At 39.0% G+C, this 23,980-nt stretch overlaps 2 protein-coding genes across 8 annotated transcripts in view; one reads left to right on the top strand and one right to left on the bottom strand.

Moving 5' to 3' along the window:
• Positions 1-4,487, top strand: part of fnbp1l (formin binding protein 1-like) — a 44,185-nt gene extending 39,698 nt beyond the window's left edge. For 2 of the 3 annotated variants that reach the window (XM_046872341.1, XM_046872339.1), the window contains one exon: positions 2,464-4,487. In XM_046872341.1, the coding sequence (XP_046728297.1) occupies positions 2,464-2,642 (179 nt within the window). In that variant the 3' untranslated portion in view covers positions 2,643-4,487. The remainder of the gene's footprint in view (positions 1-2,463) is intronic. The other variant, XM_046872340.1, reaches the window with a different exon arrangement.
• A 376-nt stretch (positions 4,488-4,863) lies between these two features.
• The window catches only part of bcar3 (BCAR3 adaptor protein, NSP family member), a 43,127-nt gene continuing 24,010 nt past the window's right edge, over positions 4,864-23,980 (bottom strand). For 3 of the 5 annotated variants that reach the window (XM_046872333.1, XM_046872337.1, XM_046872335.1), the window contains 9 exons: positions 14,350-14,478; positions 10,211-10,653; positions 9,685-9,785; positions 8,468-9,195; positions 7,116-7,231; positions 6,841-7,012; positions 6,623-6,734; positions 6,252-6,458; positions 4,864-5,687 (listed from right to left, as the gene is read on the bottom strand). In XM_046872333.1, coding sequence (XP_046728289.1) covers positions 5,512-5,687; positions 6,252-6,458; positions 6,623-6,734; positions 6,841-7,012; positions 7,116-7,231; positions 8,468-9,195; positions 9,685-9,785; positions 10,211-10,653; positions 14,350-14,478 — 2,184 coding nt within the window. In that variant the 3' untranslated portion in view covers positions 4,864-5,511. The remainder of the gene's footprint in view (positions 5,688-6,251; positions 6,459-6,622; positions 6,735-6,840; positions 7,013-7,115; positions 7,232-8,467; positions 9,196-9,684; positions 9,786-10,210; positions 10,654-14,349; positions 14,479-23,980) is intronic. The other 2 variants (XM_046872334.1, XM_046872338.1) reach the window with 1 other exon arrangement.

The raw sequence follows: 23,980 nt of genomic DNA, 5'->3' as shown, positions 1-23,980 counted from the left end.
AGCTTGTATAGCAGTATACTGTTCTCTGATAGCTGGCAACAAAAGTAAGTGCACCCTAAGTGATAACAGCTGTATGTTGTGTAACCATGCAAAGCCACATGTCCTATTCATCATGTTCATGTTTTTGCTTGACAAGACCATAGAAATGTGTGTATTGTCTATCAAAGCAGTTAAAATTAGGTTCTTTGAGTACAGTTCTCTCATACTGACCACTGGATGTTCAACATGGCACCTTATGGCAAAGATGATTTGAGAATTAAAATTCTTGCTCTCCACAAAGAAGGCTGAGGCTATAAGATCAGTGACACCATTAAACTGAGTTACAGTTCAGTGTTCAGGGTCATACAGAGATCTTCCAAGACGGGTTCCACTCGGAACAGGTCTCGCAAGGGTCCATCAAAGAAGTTGAGTCCTCGTGCTGTGCGTCAGGTGCAGAAGCTGCTGCAAAAAAACAGACTCATGAGTGCTGCAGCAGTGCTTTAGAGGTTGCAGAAGTAGAAGGTCCGCTTAGCAGTGCTCAGACCATACGCCGCACACTGCAACAAGTCGGTTTGCAGGCCGTCATCCCAGAAGAAAGTCTCTTCTGAAGTTTGCTCACAAGAAAGCCTGCAAACACTTTGCTGAAGACAACCTGCCCAAGAGCAGGAATTACTGGAACCATGTCCTGTGTTGTGATGAGACCAAGTTAAACTTGTTTGGCTCAGATGGTGTCCAGCATGTGTGGCGACGCCCTGGTGAGGAGCACCAATCAGAATACTTTATTGATCTCATAGGGAAATTGTTTGGTTGCAGTTGCTCACAGTAAAAGAAAAGATGATATAAATATAATAAATGATACATATTTAAGTATATATCAAGACGAAAGAGTTTGTAACAGCATTAAATATAATTTATAGCAGCAGTAAAAAAAAAAACAGATGGCCGGAAAAGTCAGATTACAATAATAGTTATAAAAGTCATTTGGGGCTCCTCCTTAACAACATTGCTGGCCTTGCGGATCAGTTTGTTGAGTCTGTTAGTGTCTGCCACTCTCAGCCTGCTTCCCCAGCATGCCACAGCATACACGCGAGCACTGGTCACAACAGTCCCATAAAACATCCCCAGCATTGTCCTGCAGATGTTGAAGGACCTCAGCAAATATAGGCGGCTCTGGTCTTTCCTGTAGGGTACCTCAGTGTTCTGCTCAATCTATGTAATCCTCCACCATCTCCACACCGATGCCTTAAATGAAGACAGGAGTCACAGGTGCCTTCTTCTTTTACAGGTCCTCAATTAGCTCCTTTTTCTTGGCCAAATTTAGCTGCAGAAAGTTGTCCTCACACCATGCGACAAAATTTTCCACTACTGTCCTGTACTCCTTCTCATCACTGTCACTGATTCACCCACTACCGCAGAGTCATCTGAGAACTTCTGAAGATGGCAAGACTCTGCCTGGTAATTAAAGTCTGTGGTGCAGACAACCTGCATCTATGTCAGCTTCTCACCCAGAAGTGCTGGCTTGATGGTGTCAGTAGCACTGGAGAAGTCAAAGAACATGACCCTCACAGTACTTGCCAGTTTATCCAGGTGTGAGTACACCCGGTTTAGCAGGTAGATGATTGCGTCTTAAACTCATAGTCACTGTTGGTATGCAAACTGGAGTGGATCTGTATGTGGGCTGATCATGGTCTGTAGCTGTTGAAGGACAAGTCCATGATCAGCCCACATACAGATCCACTCCAAGAGTCAAGCATGGTGCTGGTAGCATCATGGTCTGGGGCTGCATGAGTGCTGCTGGTACTGTGGAGCTGCAGTTCATTGAGGAAAACATGGATCCTGGAAGCAGAACATGATGCCCTCCCTTCAGAAACTGGGCCAAATAAAAGTTTTCCAACAAGAAAATGACCCCAAACACACCAGCAAGACGACAACTGCCTTGCTGTAGGTGAAGGTGAGTTAGTGGCCATTTCTATTGGGTATCTCTTTAGACCTGAACACTAATGAGCACCTGGGGCGTCCTCAAGTGGAAGATGGAAAAGCACTATGTGTCTAACATCCAGCAGCTCCATGATGTCATTATTAAAGAGTGGAAGAGGATCCCAGCAACAACCTGTGCAGCTCTGGTGAATTCCATGTCCAGGAGGATTAAAGCAGTGCTAGATCACAGTGTTATTCACATGAAATATTGACACTTTTGACATGTTCACTTAGGGTATACTTACTTTTGTTTTCAGCTATTTTGACAATAATGGCTGTATGTTGTTATTTTACAGTATACAGTAAATCTGTACTGCTGTACAAGCTACACATTGACTAAAATATATCCAAGTTAAATTTCTATAGTATTGTCCCTAGAGAAGATCTCATAAAATGGCTGCTGAAATGCGAGGGATGTACTCATTTTTGTGAGATACTGTATCATATGAGTGTCTTTGTGTGTCTTTGTTTACATAACCATTCTCATTTGTGTTCTCATGTCTACAGGCACTAATGAGGGCACGTTGGTGATGAAGGAGGACGAGGTGCTCTACGTTATCGAGGAAGACAAAGGTGATGGCTGGACACGGGTTCGTAAGCAGAGCGGTGAGGAGGGTTACGTCCCCACGTCCTACGTGGAGATCACGCTGGAGAAGCACAGCAAAGGTGCGGTCACCTACATTTGAGCTCATCCGGTCACCCAGCCGTGCTCGTCATGTTGACTCTTGGCATTTGCAGCTCCACAGCCTGCGTCATACCCTGTTCACTGTGTGAGCTCATGGACAAAAACATAAATACACACACACACACACACACACACACACACACACACACACACACACACACACATACTGGGGAAAGTCACCCTGACTATGTTTACTTCTCTGGCAGGCTACTCTCTTTTTCACATTTCAGATTTTATGTCTTATTAAGTGTTTTTGGTTTCTGATTTAGAAGTTTGCCACTCGGATTATTAGCTTTGTTCAGCATTTCATTATTAATAGACACATTTTTCATATTACTGAAATGCAGGTGCTGTCTTGCCATCTATGATTTAGAAAGATCTGCGCTATACCAATGTTAGTCTCCACTAAGGCCCTCAGTTCTCTCTTGTCCTGTGTTGTTTAAGTGACGGTGCTCTCTCTCCTCTCTCTGTGGCTACAGGTTCCTGAGTGGATGAGTGGGGCTCTGTGGTGTTGGTGGAAGGGACATGCTGCTCTTGGGCTATTAGTAGGTAGTGCAGGGGGTTTCAGCTGAAAGAGACAGGAACAGGGAGAAGCAAGCAGATTGCATGTTTGCATGCTGAGTCTCATTTCCATTAACATCATTTTGAATTAGCGGAAACTTGTGACATAGACGTGTAGAAGAGGGGAAAGGGATGGGGGAATAGTTCTGGTGGGCATATAAAGTAAAGAATCATTTGCATGGTAGAATGAGTAGAAAACCCAAAGGCTGATCTAACCTGATGCATTTATTCTAGACTGTGCCTGACCCTAACAATTTCGCCTTGTTGCACTCCATTCCAGCGCTGTCATAGGAACGTTTTCCTGCGTCATCCCTTTTGCTTGCCTTAACATGCACGACATGAACATGTCATTCCTTCTCTCATGGCTGACCTGTCAGCACCTGGTAGTATGAAAATGTAACCACTTCTAATTCTTCCCTCACCCCATTTCTGTGATGTCTTGTTTCATATCATTATTGCATTTCCCCCCTATTTTTGACTATCCATCTACAGTAATGCATCCATCATGAATGCTAAGAATAGCATGAATGAACCAGAGTAGACACAATACTGGACCACAGCAGCCCTATTACCAATCCCCAACATGATTATGACAGTTCTCAGTGTCTGCTGTGGATCAAAATACCGCCTTGGACCAGTAGAGGGTGACACACCATCATACAAACGGACCCCCCCCCAAGCCTCGATCTGTGAGAAATGCAGTGAACACTCCAACACTTCCTTACAGCCAATCCGAACACTTTTAGCTCTCGTACCATGCTTAAAGAGCTCGTTTCTTTCAATAAGCATCCACATTATACAAACGTGTGTCTGCATTATCCTTCTGTGTGTATGTTTGTGAAATGTCATGCATATATTAAAACATGTATGCATATGAATATATGTATGCATATGTATATACCTAGTTAGTTTTTATTACTGATTTGTACGTTTTAACAACTTTTATTTCATACTGAATGTGTTTTTACCACAATGTCTTTTTATAGAGTTTTTTAATCGTGAATGATTTTCGCTTTTTTCAACTCTGTACTGTTTTCTCTTTGTAATCAGTGCTTCTTTTAAAGTCTGAACACTATTTGGCATAGGACCCTGGTCTTAACCAATGCACTTTTTACCCTGTTTAATTTAGAATTGATTTAAGTGAGTGAATGAATGATGTTGGCTATGACTGCTACTTTTTGTATAAATATATTGTACAGTAAGAGAACAGTGACCACTATCTACTGGGGTGTTTGATCAAGAGTGAGAGCAAATAGGAAATAAATGCTAAAGTCCCTTTGTGTCATTCTTTTCTGTGTGTGTTCATACTGTGTGTGTGTGTGTGTGTGTGTGTGTGTGTGTGTGTGTGTGTGTGTGTGTGTGTGTGTGTAATGGGAAAAATTGTTTTAACATTTTCAGCAAAAGAGACCAATTCATAACTAAGATTTACTACATTTGGGCAATATATTAAAATATTGAAATTTTTAATATTTAAATAATTTTCAGATCAATATTTATTCTACAATACACATAATAATTACAAATACGAAGTATTGTGAATGTTCTACTGAATCTTGAAAATGTACAGAATATTTTTCCTTTCCTTTTTTATTGATAAATATTTTACAGTATATAAAAATAACCTATACAATGTTAAAAACATTAAGACAAACATGACTTTGTTGAGTTAGACATTTTATTTAGACTTGTTTATCTATACACTTGCGACATTTCATAGAAAGATATTAAAATTGAGTATTTACATGGCGGACAAATACGAATGAACTATATTACATCATTAGCATTCACCTGTTTATCGTAATAACGATTATATACACTGTTTTTACAGGAATGCATCTTTTACTTTCACACATTGCAACAATTTTATTCTTTACAATACAGTTCTAGACTAAAAGCATTGACTGACCAACTGTTAATGTACTGTATAAATATGAAATGCACTTTTTTAACATCCAGAACAGCCATAGTTCTATCCATTTGTCGTTCTGATCATCCTTTAAATAATGGAGTTAACTGTACAGTATAATCGCCACTTATGTTATGTGAATGTTTCCTGTTGTCTTTTTTCTGTACCTATGTCTATCTGGGTGTCCAACATGTGTGATACTATACATAGAGCAGAAAACACTCTGATGTATTAGGCGTTTTATTCCAGAGTCTGTGTTAAGGTTTATTTGTAATACATTGTACCAAAGCATTTGTAAAAGAGCTTCTGTTCTTCATAGCAGTTCTATTGGGCCATGTGTCATCTAAATGAGTATTTCACATCCTTCCATTTGGTGCTTTAAACCCATCTGTGTCTTCTTTCCTCAGAGTTCTGTCTGTTTAACCGGAGGCTCTAGTTTTCTGGACAGTGCAGTCAGGATGAGCTTGAATTTGTCATGTCTTTCTGTTTGGTTTACCCCGGCCCCTCTGCTGCCCCAGAGTAGGCGTAACTGAAAATCAGTCTTCAGGATCTCCAACATGTCCTCATCAGGACAGAAATCTAGGGGGGAAATAAAATAGAATTGATTCTCATGATATAATATCAATACAAATGCTATTTACACAATCTAGTACACTTTTTGGAAGGTTGGGGGGAAAAAAGGCTTTGCTTCTAAATACACCCCTAACCCCAGTGGTCTAAATCAGAGAATACAGTCTATGCTAGAGGTTTGTCTACTGTAAAGTTTCCAAGGAATAAATACTGTGGCAGAACCCATTGTATTAAATGTTTATAATTTTCTAAACATGAAACAGCATGGCTCCTGTAGCAGATGAGCTATATAATCACATTAATTTTTATTTATTTATTTTTTATTTTTACATTCACCATTTTGGAGGCAGTACAATTGGAAATAACTGTGGGAGTGAGTATCATTAATGTTTAGCCCAAAATAACTATTTCAACCATTTTGTCTCCTTCAATCAATAATGTTAATCAATAATGAATTAAGCTGTAACATTCTGTGCACATTTAGGCATGTTAGTTGCCTAGTAGGACCTTTGAACTCTAGGAAGCGTTCCTTTAGAGAATTGTAGTCGAACACCCTCTGGTTTATTGTCTTACCTTGCAGGACTCGCTTGGCATTATAGGAGTAGGTGTCGGCATTGCGTGCAACAGCACGGGCTTCCTCAAGATGGCGCACCATGATGTCACAACCTTGGTCATTGCTTTCCCAGAGCTCCATCCCCTCAAATGCAACTACTGGTCTTTCCATCAGGGTGAGGAGAGGCATCAACAACGGCACAGTGGCACTGTTTAGTGGAACCTCTGCTGCAGAGGGCAGAAGGATTCTGTTACTATTAAGCGGCTACTTTTAACTATCCAGCATCATGTTACTGCAGTATAGATGTCTAAACATATTAAAAACATTAATATACACCACAGTATGAGCCATTAGTGATTCAGCATAATGAAAGGCATAAACAAAAACTCACCATTCCCATCATATAGGCCATTATAGAATGGTTTGAGAGATTTCTCGTAAAGGATGGCGGTGTGTGTGTAATTCCTGCGTAAGGACGTCCACGTGTGATCCAGTCTCGTGATCTGTAAGTAGGAAAAAAAACATTGAGAAAGAATGTATTGCTTACAATTTGACCACAGGCATACACTTGTTATATCCATGCAATGCTCAGCTTCTGAGAAGTGCTACCTGAGGCATGTCCAGTGCTTTCATTATGGAAGAGAAGGCATAAAGGTCTCCCATTGAGTCTTTCAGCTCCTGGGCAACCAGAATGATCCGGTTTAGCGTGGCCGCTCTCTCCTCCAGGCTTCCTGTACAGCCCAGGATGTCCACGGCAACCCCGATCGCCATAGTGTTATGCCTATTTTGAATAAGTAACATTAGCTCGAGGGGATTCAGGTGATTATTTGGCATTTGAGCCTCTACAGTGGAGCATATCAGTGAGTAAAGTAACTGTGTTTTACCGTTCCATGAGGTCCTGACGGAGCTGCTTCCCGTGTGGTAGGGTTACCAACTCCAAGCCTGAGGTCACACCCATCTGACATTTCATTTCGTCTGAAACATTTAGAATCCGTGCAACCTGGCAAATATGCATCAAACATTTACATTGTAAGTTCTGTTATGCGAAATCAATGAAATACAAGTATCTAAAAAGAGCCGTCATTCCCAACCAAAAAAAACACATTTCTCCACACTGGACCCCTGAGCTGAGACCAGTGGAGGACAGTAATGAAGTATACATAATTTATGCAACCTTTTTTGCAATTCTGTCCTTTAGTAAAGTTTTTCCATTTGGGAAGACTTTAATTTCACAACATTTCGAAGTCCTTTTTATTTATGAGTGTATAAAAACTTGGTCAATCACACAGCAAGCCACCAATCAGGGTCGAGCATGTGCTTTGTTTTGAACTTGTTTTGACTGCTGCTTGGTGGTATCTACTTAACACGAACATACAGTTCAGTGTCAGTTCAACAGCAAGCAGCTTTGAGAGTAATAAATGATGGAAAACTCCTGAATATAACTTACCCCACACCCTTGGCCTTTTTTGCTCGCTTTTTTTAAGCAGTTAAAAAGGTTTTGGGCTCATGATAATTTTAATAGATATCAGTCAGTTTTTGACTCATTAATTTTTTTTATTAATAGATTGGTGTGTGAAGAGTAACATTAGAGTCTTTTCACATGTACTGAGTTGATTAAGAAAAGAGTCTTGTGACAAAAATAGGAACAATATAACCATACAAAATCATAGTTATTGGATACTTAAGTACATTTGAAGGCAAATACCTTTGTTCTTTTAATCAAGTGAAAGTTTAAAGGGAGCAAATTCAATTTTACTGGAGTCAAATTTAATTTTATCTCTACTTTCACTCAAGTACATGGTTTTGTGCACTTTGTCCACCACTGGCTGAGACTCCTAAAAACACTCTTAAATGCTGCACTGATTATATTCTCATTTCTTCATTTGCTCTTGTCTGGCACAGCTAAAAACTTCACAATATACCAGGCTGGCAGGAAGAACCGGTCTCACGCTCTAAACGTCTGAAGCAGAAAAAGGTCATAAGGAAGTGCTGGCTATGAAACTGTCACTTCTGATTGTATTCAGGCTATGGGTGTGGATGGGTGGATTATCCTTTAGCACTTTTTCAGTATTGCCGCAAAAATGGCTGGAAAGTTGCCTGAGGTTCTCGTTGCAAAATTGCAGCTATTACTTAATAGCACTGTTTTCAACATCTACATGGCTGGCACTACGTATGGTTCTAGGATATGCTACCTGAAGATTTATCATACAGAGTAATCTGATCTTGTTCAGCTTACCTCACAATCGGCTTGCAGGATGTGCCTGGCAATGGTTTTGGGATCCCGACTGACCAGCAGTTCTTTGGCTCTCTTTAGCACAGACATTTCCAGTGGTTTATTTTCTGATGGCAATAACCTGAACTCCACCTCCCCTGGCCTGAATGCCGAGACCATCTCAAACACAGGCCTCCAGAATTCTCTAGTCTTTTTGGTACGGGAGTGTTGTGTTTGTCTTTGCTCTTTTTCCTGCTCTTTGTCTTCGTCCTCACTGCTGTTCTGCAGGGCTTCGATGGCATGATGGTAAGAGCTACGATCCAACTTCATGCTCCCACTGCTCATTCTTTTCTCCTCCGCATTCAGCCTCGCCACATAACCATTAGAAGCACTAAGTCTTTCCCACTCAGCAGGACTGCATGGGCTCAGCTCACAGTAGCTCACATCTGAGCTAACTGGGCTGATTGACTGCTGTGGGCTTGGAGGCCAGTGTTTCTGGGGCTTCACTGGGGGTCCCGGAGTTACAAAGGGCGAGTGAGGGTGCCTCGTGGAGGGCACTTTGCTGGGTTTAGGAGGTGGTTTGGGGCAGAGCTGACTGTCAGAACCACGGATGGCTTCACCTGCTTGTGTCTCAAAGGCCACCTTGCGAGGGACCGTAGGGCTGAGGGCTGGCTCACTGCCTGTCCTGAATACAGAAGATTTTGGGCACATCTGAGCCTCCATATGGTGGGTCTGGGCATGAGGTCTTGATCCTGGAAGCCGGAAAGAATGCATTAATTATTTGCCTTATTATATTATTTACATTTTAATCACCTGGCTGCTTTAATGACAAGCGCTCCATACTGAATATGGAAAAAGGAAAGTGTTCAATTTATAGCTTGTCCTTGAAGTACCGAGATACAACCCTGAATAGTAAAAAATAAAGAATGTTTTTATTCCAACCCTGTCAATGAAAATAAAACGGACATTAAGTGTCTACTGGTGTCTTCCTGCATTCTAATCCACCCTTCTGCAGCAGAACAGTTCAACTGAGCATTTCAATTTTACATATATCTCCACCCAGCAACTGAAAGAGTTTCAAAGGCAAAACACTACAATGACTTTAAAAGCCACTTGAATTGACTTGAGAATCAGTTGGATGGAAAATGACTAGTTTTCAAGGCTGTCAGAGCAGCGGACCATCAGCCGTGAAATGTGTCAGTGCATCAAACAAGGATGAAAGCCGAAGCGATCATGCTCACCGAGCGGAAGGAAACTCTCAGACTGATGGGTCTTCAACGGCCGTCTCCTCTCCTGAACGTGGTTTAGACATGCTGGCTGGCTTCCGCACTTGTCTTTGTTGCTGTGAAGGAGAAAGATGGGTCGTTTAGTCTCCTAGTGCTCCTGAATTGAGGCATCACTAAACCTTTCTGCTCGACACAACATTGGGGAAAGAATTTTATATGCTCTCTGTGTATGTGTGGATTTCTGCAGCATAGAAGCTTGTAATTTTGCTGGGGTATTTTTTGTCCTGGTTTGCCTTGGCATTTCACATCAAGCTGGTTTTCTTTATTCTGCTACACATATGTATGACTGGGTTATCCCCTGCTTAGCCACAGAGAGGTTTTTTTTTATAGACGTGTACTTATCTTTGCTGGTTTGACATAAATGCAGTGTTTCTGTTATAGATTTTTAAACAGACCATAACCTACATAATGATCAGTGCTAAAATGCAGAGTTCCTATTTCTGTGATTTCTTCCTCATGGTTTGATAAGAAGTGTGTTCACCTTAGGAGGTTACCACGGCCAAGGGTGTGATCTGGAACGTGTCCGTTCATGATATTCAAGCTCAGTCGTTTAGAGCTCTTGTTCTTCTTCTCTCTGTAGCCAGACTCTGTGGTATGGACAGATCCAACTCCATACTTTTCCTCTAAGGACCTCAGTGGCAGAGTCCTGTTGATGGGTTGGAAGATAATGGCTCCAACTACCTCAGACACAGGCTCACGGTTACCCACGTAGTATCTTACAAGAGCAGGGATGCTGTCGAAACCCTCTTTCTCAAACAGGTACTGCACTCTCGAGTAGGCTTCATTCATCACCACAACCCTCTTGTTTATTTTGAAGTGTTGGGGATTGTTCTTCCATTGGCATGTCAGGACGTAGTTTCCTGGACTAGACAGCGAGTCACGGATCAGGAAGTCACCATCACGCTGGACCAAGTTCTCCGCCACCTAAAACGCAGCACATGATTTAATGTTTGTTAGCTGAAATTTATATAGCTTCATCTATAGATGAAATGAGTTTCAGACAGGCATTAATCTCCAAAATGTCAGTCGTTTTTCCTTTTAGTGAGATGTCTAAATGAACAGTGAGCATGATGCAAGAACTGTACTCGCTTTGCAATTATTATTCTGATTCATAATTTTAAATGATTTCCCTTTTATCTGTATTTTTATACTGTAAAAACCTTCATAACACACCCTGAGAAGTGCAAGTAGAAGGCCATCACAGCCTAATATTTAAGTATATAACAATTACGTAGTAACGTCTAGATGCTACAAAAATTTATATATATTTTTCTCTATAGTTATCTTCTTATGTTTGCTCAAATTGCTCTCATAAAAACTCTTTCTACGATAAACGGAAGCCTGACTGACTGCTAAATATTACAGTTTATGACTTTACAGTAAAAAATATCATTTTGTAGAGTTTTAAATGTTTTGTTAAAAATCCAGTATGACTACATATTCAAAGCATCAGAATGATCGAACTGGCTAAAAATGTACAATATGCACTGTATATTAGATTTAATTGATGTGTAACAAACAATCTGGCTGGTTTCAATAAGCAGGTTTATTTTGGTCTTTTACATAAGAAAATAACTTATTTTTTATTTTAGGTGTCTTTTGGTGACATATGTAAATAAGCATAACGTTTATGTTTGGTTAATATTAATTGTATGGAAAGCAGAATAACCAAATTAAGAACGATACCGCAAGGAGGGAATGCAATTTCTAGAGTTTTAGGTGGTTAAAGCGACTGTATTATGACAGCTTTCTCATTGAACTGAGCTTTGCTGAAAAAATATATACTATATGCAACTACATACAGTTTCTCTGTATAGTGTTTTAAGTGATTGATATATAAATATATAGTATATACATGATATATAAAATAGTCTTTTGTCATTAAAAAAGTGAGCAGAGGTGTTGGTGTTAGACTGCTTTATGTTTGCACCACTGTTCATTGTATGACAAAGGAAGCAACTTGTTTGGTTAAACTGATTTATTTACACTACACTGTTTTGCTAGTTCACTTTTCCAGGTGGACTTGTACTGCAAGTTATTACCTGCCCAGTAATAACATAAACCCTTATTTCCTCAACAATATTTAACTTTGATTTTTTCCCGCTTTACAACTTGCACAGCACTTTCCAGACGTTCCTGCCAACAAATCACAACCGGCATCATTTCCTAGAAATGGCATCAGTCACTGACTCGCTTCCCTTTTTTCGTCAAGTGTCATTAGTTTAATCTCCTTCAGTTGAGCAGGTCAGACTCGTTTCTGTTTAAAGCTGCTCATCTGTCGTTTCTAAACATGATATATACTTTTGATTATGGCCAGCCAGACGAATCATGTCTGATCCAGGAGGTTTTATGCTTAAAAGTCAGAGGAAGTTTTATTAATATGATTACATGATTATTATCTAAAGTATCTCACAAAAGTAAGTACACCTCTCACATTTCAGGAACCATTTTCTTATATTTTCTCAAGGGACAATACTATAGAAATTAAACTTGGATATATTTTAGTGTAGTCAATGTGTAGCTTGTACAGCAGTACAGATTTACTGTCCTCTGAAGATTAATCCTCCTGGGCATGGACTTAAACAGTGTTGCACAGGTTGTTACTGGGATCCTTTTCCACTCCTCAACAATGACATCATGGAGCTGCTGGATGTTAGACACATGTTCTCCACCTTCCACTTGAGGATGCCCAACAGGTGCTCAATATGGTCAGGTCTGGAGGCATACTATTATGTTGGAATCTGCCGTTCTGCCGTTTCTGAAGGGAGGGCATCATTTTCTGCTTCAGAATGTCACAGTACATCTATGTTCCTTCAATGAACTGCAACTCCACACTACCACTACTCATGCAGCCCCGGACCATAATGCTACCACCACCATGCTTGACTGTAGGCATGACACAATTTTTTAGGTATTCCTCACCAGTGGGTCACCACACATGCTGGACACCACCTGAGCCAAACAAGTTTAACTTGGTCTCATTAGACCACAGGACATAGTTCCAGTAATTCCTGCTCTTAGACAGGTTGTCTCCAGAAACTGTTTGTGAGCTTTCATGTGAGCCAGCTCCAGAAGAGGCTTTCTTCGGGGACAACGGCCATGCAAACCGACTTGTTGCAGTGTGCGGCGTATGGTCTGAACAATGACAAGCGGACCTATCACTTCTGCAACCTCTAAAGCAATGCTGGCAGCACTCATGCGTCTGTTTTTTGAAGCAGCTTCTGCACCTGACGCACAGCATGAGGACTCAACTTCTTTTATTGAGCCTTGTGAGTTCTGTTTTGATTGGAATCCGTCTTAGAAAATCTCTGTATGACCCTGACCACTGAACTGTAACTCAGTTTCAGGGTGTTACCAATCTTCTTATAGTCTGGGTCATCTTTGTGGAGCACAACAATTATAATTTTGAAATTCTCAGGGAGTCTATGACGTGAAGTGTCACGTTAAACATCCAGTGGTCAGTATAAGAGAATTGTTCCCAATGCACCAAATTTTAACTGCTCAAATACACAAATTTGAAGGGTCCTGTCTAGCAGACAAAAACATGAACCTGATGAATAGGACATGTGGCTTTGCATGGTTACACGACAAACAGCTGCCATCACTTAGGATGTACTCACTTTTGTTGCCAGCTTTTCAGGCAATAATGGCTGTATGTTGAGTTATTTTTAGAGGAGAGTAAATCTATACTGCCATACGATCTGCACATTGACTACACTAAAATATATCCAAGTTTCATTTCTATTGTATTCTCCCTTGAAAAGATATACTAAAATGGTTGCCGAAATGTAAGGGTGTACCCACTTTTGTGAGATACTGTATCTATCCTTAATGGTTTATGACCAAAGTGTGCAAATTAGCATGAGACTCAGCCTCTACATTTGCTATGTGCACAGTAAAACATACACTGGGGCTGTGACTGGTGTCTGGTACGTCTCTAGTGAACACACAGAAGTGTTGAAGTGCATCTAGATTTCAGTCTGTGTAGAAACAATTCCAGCTGAATAACTTTTAGGTTGAATATTATTTTGAAAGACAAATAACAAGAATGCTAGTAAAGATTTAAAGGGTACGACATGCTCCGCTGACAGGTTTTGTGCTTAAAACACGTGTGCTTTTTATATTTAAATGTGGCTCTACCAGTTCTAAGCAGGTTTGACTCCTACAAACTGAATAGTGTTCTGTGAACTTTTGTTACAAGCTGCATTCTGCGAGAATCTCGCAACAATAGAAACTAAGCACAGGTCATTCAGTTCACCGTATTGCAGGTGTACTAAAATTAGCCACAAGTTTTAAGTGTAACCAACGTCAAAGGTGCCTTCCATATAGTTGTAGACTAACCTCGTCTCAAGGATGAAATGAAAACAACGCATGTATTTCTTTCATTATCATGTTTTATAAACAGACTGAATGATCCTCTGCTAGAGATCAGATCTCACTTCACAAGAACAACAAAATATGATAAGCTGTGCTCAGCTGAAGAAGCAGAAAAGTGAGTGCTGTATTTTAGTAATACTGAATTTATGCTCAATTCTCTCTCAGATAAAAAATTCCTATAGTCACAAAACACAAAAAGCACTTTCTTATCCTTCATTTTTATGTGTATCACTGTGAGTTTACCTGTCTTGGAATGGCTCCATGGTACCATGCATGGCTGTGAGGTTCCTCCCCACACTGTTTTAGCTCTTCCTCCAGCTCCCGGCGTAGCTTCTCTGGAGCTCCATCCATGATATGCTTGTCCCTGGAGAACTGCACATAAATAGGAACAACTAAGTCTTTCAGTGTCCTCAAATCCATGACTGTTCCATAAACACTGTATGTGTGATGGTGCCACAAAGCAATCTTCACACCTAACTCCTTCCCTTGTGCTCACTTGTTTTATTTTTTTCTTTTCTTTTTATTTATTGTAACCCTGCCTCTATCTACTGCCAGTGTCACTTTCAGTACGCCTGGTACATGTTCATGCTTTCTGTGACCCAAAACCCTCCCCTTTTACTGTATCCTAACCTCTGATAGGCTCTGCGGCAATGTGCCCTACCCTTACCTGTAGGTGCACACACACACACACACACACACATGCACACAAATAAAACCTACTTTCCCATCTGACTCATCCTTTTTTTTGTGAGAGATTTTCTTTGTAGAAACCAGAGGAGCGTTGAGTAATAAATCGGGGATTGAGTGGGAATTACCGTCAATATATTATATCACCTTTAATATATAAAATGATAATGTAGGCCAGAGCTGATGAAACTTCTTTATACTGGTCTCTTGGTTACAATCAGTAGGATTTATTTTTATTAGTCAATTGGCAAATCATTATTGAAAATTCAATACAAGTTTATTTCTGTGAATTAGATAACTTGTCAATAGTATACAGGGGCATTGAGTAACCGTTTATAGCAGGCACAGTCAAATAGAAAGTGTCCCCTACACACACACACACACACACACACACACACACACACACACACACACACACACACATGCACATACGCACCCACATACACAGCATCCACACTTAAGCAAGAACTAACCTGCAGATTTGCAACAAAAGTACTGAAAGTTCTGTCTGACTTCCTTAATCGTTTCCCTTAAACTAGTAAAAAAATTCAGACTGTTGTTACTATTTATACTTTTATCCTAATATACTTACTGTTCTTATAACACAGTGTATATTGGAAGAGAAGTACACCATTAATACTAACATTCTTTTAAAATAAGTGTTTCTTTTTAAAATACAATATATGGGTATTGGGACACCTGACTTTTCCAGCCATATGTTATTATTTCTTAAGCTGTTACTACATTTACATTTACATTTGCGGCATTTAGCAGACGCCCTTATCCAGAGCGACGATGTTGGAGACACACAAGTCTATAGCAAGGCTTTGGATGTGTTAACATAAAATGTTCCCTTCACTTCAGACCCAAACCTGTTTCAACATGACTATACCATGTGCATGAAGTAGGCTCCATGAAGACACAATGCATGTTGGAGTAGATGCATGGGTTGGAGTAGAACATTTTAAGTGGTCTGCCATAGAGCTCTGACCTCACCCCTATTGAACACCTTTGGGATAAATTGAAATGCTGACTGCACCCCAGGCCTCATCACCTTCATCAGTATCTGACTTTACTCACATCCTTATGACTGAATTATCAAAAATCTCTACAAGCACTCTTTAAAATCTAGTAGAACATCTTCCCAGAAGAGTGGAGGTTGTTAAAATAGCAAATGGGCTCTAAATGTGGAATGGGATGTTCAAAAAGCACAAAATTTTATGATCCTTATCTACTCGAAAAATACACCTACATGCCAGGTAAACTATTGCATTATTAGAGTTTTATATAAGCAAAGTTAATCCCAAACTTTTATTTTAAAAAAAGGTAATTCTATTGTGTATCTACTGAAGACATTTTTATTTCTCATTGCCTGAATTCATATCAGCTTGGTTTTACAGCATAAAACTTCAGGCGATAATTTAAATTTGCGCGATGTGACGATAAACAAAAACTATTTTTATATTTAAACCTCTTTCAGAATGGAGTTGCAGCATGTGTCGAAGATCTGGCTTCTAAATCAAGGTTTGCACACAGGAAGGGTGGGCTTCCTTTCCTCTCTTTCTTTTTTTTCGTTTTCTCCTCATGTTCTCCTTAATTGAATTTGGTCACCCGCCAATACCAACCCACCAGCCAGCTCTCAATCAACAGCTACCAACCAGTGAGGGTGGGATTGAAGATGTGCTTAGGGATATCCACAGTCTTTCACATACATGAGCTGACAAGTGCACATTATTGGCTGTCACTATGATTGACAAGGGAGTGAAAAGACGCCATGCTTTCTGAATTCCAGCAGCCACACCTGCTGATGTCATGAGTGTCACAGCCGACCAGACAACAGCTCTGAATTCAAATGCACATCCCATGTGGACTGTGTAGTGCACTCTTCCCTCTGTCCTTGTCTGTTCTGCCTTCATTTCTTATTTATTTCTTCCATTATTTTTTCTTTTTCTTTCCCACTTTTTATACCAAACTTTCTCTTTCTTTTTATAAAGGACATAAAATACATATATTTAGGTAAATGATAAATGTACAGTACATAGTATGTACATACAATATACTACACTTACAATGTACTGAAGTATACTATATTTTCTGAAGGACAAAATATTGCTGGACTCAGAACACTTAGTGTAATTGAAAAATACACTGGATGAGACCTATTTGATTCACATTCACCTGAGTTCTTTGTTGTTTACCTGGTTTAGTTCGGCTGAAACTGTGTGTAATTGGTTTCCAAAAAAAGATCTTATGATTCACTGTATACTATGTTTTTCTTCTTGGAGCACCGATCGCTATTATCTGACTACAGGAGGGCAAACATCAGGTTGGGGACCAGCTATTTAAAGAGCATTCTCGCTTGTTCATCCTGTTCGCCGAACGTTTGGAATACTTGCTATGTGTGGTACCCAACCTCAGAGTCTAGAAACTACTAGCTTCATGCCCAAGACTGTTTCATGTGGTATCAGTGCTTAACCTCAGGCTAAATCTGGCTATACGAGCAAGAACTTTGCACCACTTCACATTTTGTTTTGTGACCCTGTGTGTTACACGGTATATAAAACTAGCAGAGAATTGCAGGAAATTAGGAGCGAATTTGTGCGCTTTGTTTGCTTTGTGTAGTGGAAACTCCGACTGATATAGCAATGACAGTTTGTTTCATCAAGCGCTTAATGAACCGAGCGGGGAACTGGCTTACGCACGCATGCACTTACACATAACCACACCTCATGTAGCAGCGTATTTTATTAGTGTGGCTCGTTTAAAAGAGTGTGTCCCTGTAGCCCTTTGGATTAAAATAGATTTTATGGCTTGATATACTGCTACTCAGCTGGATCCGGCTGCGTATATGTATAACTAAAAGACGTTTGTGGTGATGTCATTGATGCAGGAAACAAAAAAGACAAAGCATGAATAAATTTTGTGTGTGTGTAAAACAGAAATAAGTCTGTATTCAGAGGCAGGAAGGCCTCGAGTCATGTTCACATACAATGCTGCCTTCTGACATGCTTTAATCCGGCTGATTGTTGAGGGCAGAGGACATGTATTATTTGTTGTCCTGTTTATCGCATAATCCAGTCATCCAGCCTGTAAATAAAACTGAAGGCAGAAGGAAGACTTCGCCTAGGGTGAGGGGGAGCAATTTGTGGACAAATAAGTCGATTTATAAATGTTTTCTGATTTAAAATATAGGTTCCATTTACATATGGTTGAGGAGTTATTGACTATCTAGGCTTTCTCCAATAGTACCTTATTCCATCTTACCTACTGGAGTTTATCCTTAGAGATTTATAATCAATGTCAGTAACATTGCAAAGTAAATACATGTGCTGTGTACCTTTGTAGTTAATGAAGCTCTGCCTTAGCAGATGACTGACCTATCAGATAGTACAGGCATCAAGGCAAACGCCTTATATTTGTCTTTCTCTCCTAATACATTTACACATATAGCATTAAGCAGTTGCCCATATCTCAACCTGTTGGCATCTCAACCACTGATCTACCACTTCTTCATGCTAATTCTTAATTAATTTAGTCCAAAACATTGTCTATACTGCAATTTAAAAGTCTTTTTTTTATCAACAATAAAGCTTTTAAGTTCACTAAATGTATTCCAGCTGCCACTGCTGATGTTTCAAAGGACTTTAGACCCATCAGTGGCTCTGCTGTCACACACATCACAGCTATTCATTCTTTCCCTTCTTATTCATTTATTTATATATTATATTTTTATATTCATACTTCCTATATCTCACTCTTTTTTCTTTCTACTTCCCTTCATTTCTTCCTTCCACCTATCAAGCTCCTTGCAACCACTAATTTTTAGTTGAAGTACCTCAACACTGGAGTCATGAAAAAATCGTGTTTTTATTTAAAGCAACAAGTGTAGGGGTACAGCTCCCAAGCTTCATTCTAAACCACATGAAAGGTTTAGAAATGTACTCCTAATGCAGAGGAAGTGGTTGCTTTTGAAATACAATGTTCTTTGGTCGTTGAAGTGTTTAAAGGAGCACAATGGCTTGTTTTATTTTCTGTCAAACCTGAAAGACTGGGTGAAACACTCACTTGTTTTGTCTCTGTTGTGTGTTCGATGCAAATTAATCATCTATCATGATGTTAGCCTTTTACTAATTATTTAAATAAAGAACATTTTTAAACGCATCCAGTAGCAAACCCTGTATATCCTATTTATTTTACAAAATGCAGCTTGGAGGAAAAGCCTAGTAATTCCCAATTCGAGTATGTTTATTCCAATGGATAGATTGGCAAAGCCATATTTGGGTTGTACTGAATTAAATTATCTAAAAATGAGCATGAAATTATTGTTTTTATTTGAAAGTATACTTTACATTAAGGGCTTTCCCTTAAGTGGAACAGTTTATTTAATCAGGATCTGAATGCTAACTGTATTTGCTCTGAATAGTGCACAGCCATTAGAGATTTCTCATGATAAAATTAGCAAATGTGAAATGTAATAAAACAGGAAATGTAATAAGTAAAACATAACAGTAAAACGTTAGAAAAAATGAAAACGTCATAAAACAAGAATTTTAAACATCTCCAGGAACTAATTTGCAACAGCTGACAGCCCTGCCCTATGTGTAGGTTGATCTCTATGCTTAGCATCTCCCATGCTTATAATATATATATATATATATATAATTTTTTTCTTTTTCATAATAAATATAAAGCCCATGACGGAAATAAACCTAGATTCCACTGGTATTGTAGCAAGAGACGGGTGGTGCTCTCTCACAATTTAGTCAACAGCGGGCCGAACCATCACCCCACAAGCCACAAATTACAGCCACCAGACAACACATACTTTTCAATTGGTTGGAGATTCCATTGGAAACTGGTTGTTTTGTCCTTGTTTTCTTTGTAATCATCACAGCATTTAAGCAACATGTGGATCAAATGAAGCATTGAAATACACAAATTTCCAATGGATACCAGTGTAAGTAACTAGTGTTACTTAAACTAATTTACTTTTTACGTCTATTCTAATAGTTCGGAGTCTCTGCTGGCGGATTTTATTTGAACAATATAATATGTGATTTTTGTGCCAGTTGCTGTTGGATTTTCTGGCATCTTAAGAGCATTCAGTCTGCTGTACGCCATTCCTGCATGGCTTAAGAGTTATGAGAGTGAGCTCAGCAGCATTTTAAAGTGCATTGAGGCCATAAACTTTTTTAAATAGTGAAAGCATGGCTAGTTAAGGGTGGCTCCAGGTCACTGTGAGTGCTGTTAATCTTTTCATCAAGAAATGGCGTTATCAAAGTGCATCAATTCAAACACCAGCATGCTACTGCGTTTCATAACACTGACCTTTACAAACATGTGCATTGATGTGGTTCATGTCAATAAGTAACTTTAGAGATGCCTGTGTGATCAGTGATCCTTTATAAATATATACTATATGTATTAGTAAATGTGTTGAAACTATCCAACGCTCCTTTAAGACACCATGTAGATACAAATGAACTTGCGTATATATAAATTCATACACCAACATTAAATTCCCACCACATTAGCCAGTTTTTCCTCACATGACTTCCTGTGAAACCTCAAAGATAAGCATTGGATGAAGATACCAGGTCTCTCTAGAGGTTTTCAGCGCAATTAGTGGGCAGTCGCAGTCTCATGTGCCCTCATATACAGTTTTACCCTTCCTGAGCTAAAGTAAACTCTGAGGCACATCAATGTAAGTGGTCCATCTGAGTATTTAGTCCTTTGGGATTCAAAACCCACAAGCTTCCATCCACATCACCCTATCTCCCTGTCCTGTCCTGTCTCCTGTGTCCATGCATGCTTTACTCAGGCAAAGCAAAGCCCAAGGGGAATGGCAGAAATCAGAGAATGGGCTGGTTGGTGGATGCCTACTGGGGATTTATGACCCTTTTAAAGTGATTGCAAGGTTGTTTTTCGTTTCCTCTCTTTTAGATAGATAGATAGATGATAGATAGATAGATAGATAGATAGATAGATAGATAGATAGATAGATAGATAGATAGATAGATAGATAGATAGATAGATAGCACAGTGCTTTCTTTGATGTACCTGAATCTCCAACTGTCTAACACACCCATGTTTGGTTGTTTGGCTGAAGTCTAATAATATGGAACTGCCATTACACTTGGATTTAGATGCCCTATTTTTCTCTTTTTCTATCAACCTTTCCAAATATTATGCTCCAATTCTTCTGACGTTCTTTCTATTTATATCTACATTACATGTTTCTGTTTAATCTTTACTGTAGGCACAATCAATTCAATTCAAAGGTTACAAAATATTTCTTCTCTCAACTATCAGTCCAAATCAGTTCTGTCTGAGCCTAAGGAGGGTGCATGGAGTGTGAATTGGGGCCAGGGGCAACTGGCTCAGATCACTTTTAACTGTCTTCTTTACAGTATTTCCTTCAGCACACTGCATTCCGTGTAGATTGTGGTTTTTGTAGTTGGAGAGACTTTACAGCACAAATCCTCACATACAAAAGTAGATGACCTCTCGTTTAAGCACTGATAACTGATGAAACACTAAGGACCATGATGATGATGATGATGATGATGTACAGTCTCATCCAGCGTGGTCTGGCTATAGACACTGGCACACACAAACAATCTTGGCTTGTTTAAAGAACATGCTAGCAATGTGGAAAACAGAGCTAAACTAGGCCTATACTGACACTGTTAAAACTTAGTAAAATACACACAAAAGAGCTGTGTTTTGAGTTTGAATAACTGACCAGGTCATACATGTAAAATACACTCATGGTTTTACTATTACTATTCTCAGCTAGTCCTGAGAAAATAACTTTTAGCTCAGTAAAGAGAATATTTCAAAATTAAATAAAGCTATTTTTATTTAGGACTCAGCTGATGGCCTCACAGATTATAGAGTAAATTGTTCCTTAAAAAAAAAACATTGGCACACATACTGTACATTTACTATTATGTGTACTTTTAGTACAAACCTATTTTAACAATATTTTGTTTTATCATTGATTGTTTTATTTGTTGTCCAGTCATAATAATTAATTTGACTTCAAGCTTTTGCAATATATATAGGTACAGTAACAGACAAGTGACCACCAGTGTGGCTTCACAATGCCAGTGACCACACAGACAGTGCACGTCACATGGTGATGATCTAGACCTCTAAAACAGTGTCATACAGGAGGTGATGTCTGACCACAGTTGTTCGTGGTGATGGATGAGAGATTGCCAGGCTGTGTCAGCAGCTAAGGGGCTTCCCACGGTCTTCTATCTGTGCTGATCTCACACTTCTGTCACACTCATGATCCCTTTGCCAGCTCACAGTGTGTGATGAGGACGCTGCAGTGTGTTAATATATCCTAAATGTTAATATAGCAGTTTGCTAAGCCTGCTTATTTAAAACCATGCTATCATTTTCTATTTCAGCTGTCCTGCACCTACTTTTTCGCCTTCACATTCGCATCAAAATAAAACATTTTATGTCACTTTCGACCAGATGATGTGAACTCGGTCACCACCCGGCTTTATGGCTAGCTAACTCCTCTCCCATCTGTGTGAAAGGTTGTGCCACCCAGTCGAAATAAAGAAGCCATGCAGCCAACATGAACACTGCCCTCTCTGTTTCTCTTGTTCTCAATGACCCCCAAAACAGGCCAGTGCCACACCAAACGTCGGAAGTGCTATATTTAGGAACAGTCTTTTCCAGAAAAAAAGCATCAGCTTGAATGTCTGAGCAGATCCTGCCAGGGTCCAGTGGACTGCCAGGCCAGACACAAAATAATAAACAGACAGTTATTTTTGGGCAAATTTTTCCAGTGATTTTAGGATCTAGAATGCTAGGATTTCTTTGAAGAATTAGATAAGGCTCATTTTCTTAATAGTCATTCGTTTTATCTACATGAAAACAGTTTTTCAGGAGTAACTCGAGCAGGGTTCTTCATCACCATATTAATAACTGCCAGAAGGCAAAAGAAAGGTTAGTTACTTTTTTCCCCTTTTAGGGAATCAAAACTAATTCCAAAATGCCTCTGGTATATATATATATATATATATATATATATATATATATATATATATATATATATATATATATACAGAGAGAGAGAGAGAGAGAGAGAGAGAGAGAGAGAGCGATACACACATCTATCTATCTATCTATCTATCTATCTATCTATCTATCTATCTATCTATCTATCTATCTATCTATCTATCTATCTATCCTTATGACATACATTTTTAATTTATTTGTGCTGTCAAAATAAACGAGTTAATACCGTTAACGCTAATTAATTTTAAAGGGATTAAAAATATAAAATAAATAAATAAATATAAAACGCAAAAAAAACCTTCAAAGCAACACACATTTCTTCACAACCTTCTTTCTTTACTCAGATATATTTAAAAAATCCCAAAAACTCAAAATCACAATATATTTGTTTTACTGATGCGCCAAGTCTCAAATCAAGCACTAAAATCCGCCATGATGCACAAATCCTGCAATTAAAAATGTCCATGTTTCCAGGTGTCCTGATGATTTATGTAATTTAAATTTAATTTGATAATTAATAATAATTCATTTGAAAACATTTACAAGAATATTCTGTCTTCATGCTTTGTCCTTGACAATCATTAAATATTTCAGTCGACTGACATATAAATATATAAAAAAAAATAATAATAATATATCCATGCTATTAATATGTTTATTTTTCACTGCCTCATGACATAGCGACCAGTCTTGCATTACATAGTGTCATACTGTGTGTATCAACATGTAAGGAGCTAAATTAGGTCTGGCACTGGAATGTCAGTGTCACATCTATCTAACATTCAACACGCTGAACACATTTTAATCAGAACTACAAAACAGGTTACTTGTACCCCATTCACTTTAGAATTTAAAGTTGCCATTGAATGAATGAAATCATATTAATTAATGCTGATCTATATGTATGAACTCATTTACACATAGGTAGAGAGACACTTCACTAAATGGATCACAAAGAGGCACAGATGATGTCAGACACCTTCACTTACTGTAATGAATACTGCAACAGATATAAAGAGCCGGAGCAAACCTGGTGCAATAACCTGCTTTTTACAGCACCCATATATCTTCTGACATCTCTACCTTCACACTTCTCTAAGAGCAGCACTGACATGGACAAGTGCACATTTGCCCAGTACTTAAC

The sequence above is a fragment of the Silurus meridionalis genome, chromosome 17, assembly GCF_014805685.1.
Source record: "Silurus meridionalis isolate SWU-2019-XX chromosome 17, ASM1480568v1, whole genome shotgun sequence".
NCBI lineage: Eukaryota > Metazoa > Chordata > Actinopteri > Siluriformes > Siluridae > Silurus > Silurus meridionalis.
The sequence above is the reverse complement of the archived record's forward strand: the minus strand, read 5'-3'. Positions and strand labels throughout refer to the sequence as shown.